Here is a 5,000-nt window from a genome sequence, read left to right on the forward strand (position 1 = left end):
AACGACTACGTTTGACCATGCGCTCAGCTTGAGCTAACTGACCAGCTGATGCTCTAGAGTCTAGACCGTTGAAGTGCTATGTCTTCTTGGAGCTGATGAAGTCTTTCTTGAGGATTCTGGCCACAGGTTGGACTGACTGGATAGGCAGACCCCTCTGCTGAGCCATCTGAATAAAGGAAAACAAAGAATAAATGATGCAGTTACTATGTTTTCCTTAAATACAAAAGAACATTTAATCAATGGAGATAGACTTGCCATGTGGTTTGGAATTTAACCAAATTAGTTTAATATTTACATTTTATAACAAAAGATTTTTTTTTATAGAGCAGAGCTCTCTGATGAACCATCTGAATAAACAAAAACAAAGAATTAATGCAGTTACTTTTCTTTCCTTAATAACAAAATAAAAAGAAATAATTAATGGTGATAGACTTGTCATGTAGTTTGAAATTTAACCAAATTAAATTTAACCCAATTCTTTATCAGTTATATTTTATAACAGTATTTTTTTTCCATCTCTACCTTGCTGAGCGAAGTCCTCTGGCGAGTCATTTGGAGGAGCAGAGCTCTCTGATGAACCATCTGAATAAACAAAAACAAAGAATTAATGCAGTTACTTTTCTTTCCTTATTTATTTATTTATTTATTTATTTATTTATTTATTTATTTTTTTTTTTTTGCATCTACCTGGCTGAGCGAAGTACTCTGGCGAATCATTTGGAGGAGCAGAACATTCAGGTGAATCGTCTGGAGGGTTCGTGAACTTGGGTGATTCGTCTGGCCGAGTAGAGTCAGAGGAGAAACTGTAAGCTCCAAGTAAATCCTCTTCAGTGATCATTGTCCTCAAAACTTCTTCTGGAAGGGCAGTTGAACGTAAACCTACTCTGGCGTCAACACCAAAGAGTGCTTTGTATGGAGATTGTTTGATTCCAGAATGGTAACTGGAATTCTTTTGGAACTGCACAAACCTGAGTCCCATGGGCCAGTCAGTTGTATCATTATCCCCTAACCATGAAATAAGCATGTCTTTTATATCACAGTTAAGGCGTTCAACAGATCCCTGGCTCTGTGGATGCCTTGGTTTACCATGAACAATCAACAGGTCTGGCCAAAGAAGTTTGAGTTCCGAAATTACCAATGCTGTAAATTCACTACCATTATCACTCTGAAGAATTTGAGGGGCCCCGAACATTAAGAATATGTCCATTAGCTGGAATGCAACCTCAGCGGCTCTTTTAGAAGTTAAGGGGCGCAATATGCAATACTTTGTTAGATGATCTTGGTACACCATTATCCACTTATACTTTCCTTTGGCGCAAGACTGCATGTCAACAAGGTCCACCTGAGATCGTGAACCGTAATCCTTAGATAAAATCGGTTTGACAGTTACTCCCTTTGTCGCACATCTCTTCCCTTTCTTTTGACACTGAACACACAAAGATTTGAACAGTTCTATAGTATCTCTAGTTATGTTCGCATATTTTGACAGCTCTTTGACCATTTTGTCTCTTCCGCCATGTCCCGTAGCAATGTGAGCACGTTTTATTGTTTCAAACATATCCTCAACGTGTACAAAATAAACAAGTTCTTGAGCTTCATCCTTCCGTTTTTTTATTAACTTTTCAACACCACCACACTGAAGAACTTCGTAACGTCCAAGGATGTAATACTGCCGATTTGATTTGCTTTTTGCACTTGATGCAACTCTGAGTTCCTCTATCAGATTGTAGTACTCAATTTTAGTTAGTATTAATGACTTTGAATCAGAGTTCTTCTTCAACATCACTTTCTCGTAAAAATTTTCTTCTTGGGAACACGCCAAAGCTTCCCCAAATAAATTAGCCTACACCTCACGGAAGGACAGTGTCAAGGACAAGGCGAACTCACAACTGCTCTAATTAGGTGTTCAGGCCGCAGACGCCTGTACCCTTTGCCTGTAATGGCAGTGAGAGGGTAACAGCTAGTTAAAACAAACACACACAGGATCATTTCAGTCATTATGCCAAGAAAATCTATCAAAATTTTAGTCACTTTGTAAATTGTCTGCGATTTTCAGCTGATTTATAAAATGACTGGGTGAACTAGGCAGTTCACAAATTACCTGAAATAATTAGTCACTTTACAAATTGTCTGGATTTAGAGATTGACTGTAACATATATATATATATATATATACGCTGTATATATATATATATATATATATATATATATATATATATATATATATATATATATATATATATATATATATATAATATATATATATATGAGAAATACATCATATATTGTCTGATGTGCTTATAACGATTAGTGAAATGTCAATAAAACTGGACTATAAGACCGAAAAAAATTGCACCCGTTTAATGCTAGAACGCGTAGACCAGAACTCTAGAAAACGCCAAGTTTGTCTGAGGGGAGATACAGGGAGTTTATGCATACGAGACCTGGACACCGAAACTGGAGCAAGCGCTCATTACGGAGCTTGTTGCCGCTGATAAACGAGTTAGTTGAATGCAGCCAGAGAATTTCCCAGGAGGTGTGCGCAATTCACTGATTTTTTTTTTTTTTTTGCTTGTTTTTTTTTAGACTTTTTGCTGGTTTTAAAGGTACAGGTGTTATCTGGAATCGGAGATTGTTTGCTACAGGAGTTAATTTTGTTGCTTTTATTTTCATTTGGTATATTTTAACCAGTTATTTGATAGTGTATATTTTTGTAAGGGGGTATTGACCGTAGAATTGGTACTTTATTTATAGAATTACATTCCGATGAAATGTTGAGTTGTTATCATAAAAAAGAGATTGTATGCTGAAAATATTCATCCTTTATTTGTATATTGTATGATTGATTATTAATTATCAATTTGCCCTCTGACATTTTTTTTGCTAATGAATATTAATGGAATTTTTTTTTTTTTATGGCCAATAAGTTCATCTATATGACTTTTCCGTGAGATGTGTTGTATTTTTTTTAGATTTTACTGGTTTTATCCATAACCTTAAATTGCACGTGGAAGAAGTTGAAATAGTCTTTTGTACTAAAATTTGCTGATAAATAATTACACATTGTTTAATATTTTTTTTATTTTATTTTACCATGAAATAATTACAAAGTACTATTTATTTTCGCTGGTTTTAAAGGAATCGTAGATCTAACAAGAGAATTGCCAATTCCTTGTTGTTATTTAAGCGGTAGTTTAGTTAATGCTTTGATGTATTTTATAGGTTTGTAGGAGACAAGAATTTGTCAATAAATTTATGTTAATAAGAAGGAACTAATTTGTGTATATAGGGAATTTATTTTTTTTTCAATTTTTTATTTTTTTATATTGTAAAAGAGACCTAGTTCTCTTATTTGAGATTTTGATGAACGCTGATGAATTTGGAATGATAGCTTTAAATTGTGATGTTTTAAGGATGAATTTCTTTTATAAATCAGTGAAACTGGTTATATTTAATTCGGTCGGATAAAATTCAATGCAAATTTGAAACAAATGTTTCTGTTTAAGAATGAGAAAAAAAATTTCTTATAGTTTCCCGAAAATTTTGATTTTAATATAGTTTATTCTGAATATCTTGCCAGTAGATGACAAACATAACACTGTGTACTTGGTTCACCAGAGCGTACTATGTATATTTATGGAAATGAAGTGAGGTTAAATGTGGATGATAAATGTAAATAAAAGAAAGGTCGACTATGTTGAGGATAATTATGTGCGTAGTATATTTGCCGTAAGGTGAGTTTAAAGGGCGAGACTTGTTGGGAAACGCAAAAGATGCAAATAGTAAAAGAATGAATCAGAATATTTTGTGAGTTTTGTCATATGGAAAGAATGTTAGATTATATAAGCTTGAGGTATGAGTGTATATTAGAGAGTATTTTGAGAGTTTTGTTATTTGTAAAGAATATTAGATTATATAACATTGTGATATAAGTGTGAATTACAGAATATTTTGACCATTTTCATGTAGAAAAAATATTAGATTATATAAGCTTGTGGTATGAGTGTATATTACTGAGTATTTTGAGAGTTAGGTTATGTGTAAAGAATATTAGATTATATAACATTGTGATATAAGTGTGTATTTCAGAATATTTTGACCTTTTTCATGTAAAAAGAATATTAGATTATATAAGCTTGTGGTATGAGTGTATATTACTGAGTATTTTGAGATTTTTGTCATGGAAAAGAATATTAGATTATATAAGCTTGTGGTATGCGTGTATTTTACAGAGTATTTTGAGTTTGTCATTGGGAAAGAATATAGTAGATTATATAAGCTTGTGGTATGATTGTATATTACAGAGTCTTTTTGAGAGTTTTGTTATATGAAAAGAATATTAGATTATATAAGTTTGTAGTATGAGTGTATAGTTCTCAAGTGGTAGAAGCGATGCCATGATAGAAATCCAGGAAGTACAATGTTGCAAGTATGGGAAGAATTGTGTATTATATGCTGGGGTTTCGAAGAATTGATGACGATTCTTTTATTCAGCCGTATGGAACATATGATGGTATATATCTGCACAGTGAGTTCATCCATTATTCAGTATTTGAATTACGTATATGACAGCATCCGTTGTGTTTCTTTTTCAATAGTTGCTGTCTTTAGTCGAGTTTACCTCTGCTTCTTTCAGTCAGGCTTACCATTACTGATGTCAGTCCGGATTAGTGTTCCTGCCTTCAATCAGGATAGCCGTTGCTGTCTTCAATCAGGTTCATCGTCACTACCTTCAAACGGGCTTATCGTTACTGCCCCCTTCAGTCAGACTTACTGCCGGTGTCTTTAAACTTGCTTACCCTTACTACCTTCAAGTCTTCGTTTAGGCTTACATTTGATTCTTTCAATTAGGCTTACGATTGATACCTTCATTTAGGCTCACAGTTGATGCCTTTAATTAGGCTTACAATTTTAAAATTGGTGCATTCAATTAGACTTACTATGTCTTTAATTAGGCATAAAATTGATGCCTTCAATTAGGCATACAGTTGATCTCTGTA

General features: G+C 33.4%; 1 protein-coding gene across 1 annotated transcript; it reads right to left on the minus strand.

Moving 5' to 3' along the window:
* Positions 1 to 53: 53 nt before the first annotated feature.
* LOC137615045 (KRAB-A domain-containing protein 2-like) lies at positions 54 to 1,783 on the minus strand. The gene is made up of 2 exons (XM_068344678.1): positions 688 to 1,783; positions 54 to 166 (listed from the first exon to the last, which is right to left on the minus strand). Exons 1-2 carry the CDS (start codon positions 1,781 to 1,783, stop codon positions 54 to 56), a joined length of 1,209 nt encoding a protein of 402 aa, XP_068200779.1.
* Between the last annotated feature and the right edge of the window lie 3,217 nt (positions 1,784 to 5,000).

The sequence above is a fragment of the Palaemon carinicauda genome, chromosome 21 (genome assembly GCF_036898095.1).
Source record: "Palaemon carinicauda isolate YSFRI2023 chromosome 21, ASM3689809v2, whole genome shotgun sequence".
Taxonomy (NCBI): Eukaryota; Metazoa; Arthropoda; class Malacostraca; order Decapoda; family Palaemonidae; genus Palaemon; species Palaemon carinicauda.

Bases quoted from the DNA above. Each gene is read 5' to 3' on its own strand.
- LOC137615045 (XM_068344678.1), bottom strand. From the start codon at position 1,783: ATGTTGAAGAAGAACTCTGATTCAAAGTCATTAATACTAACTAAAATT. The intron at 167-687 runs GTAGATGCAAAA...TCCTTTATTCAG, and splicing joins AGAGTACTTCGCTCAGCCAG to ATGGCTCAGCAGAGGGGTCT.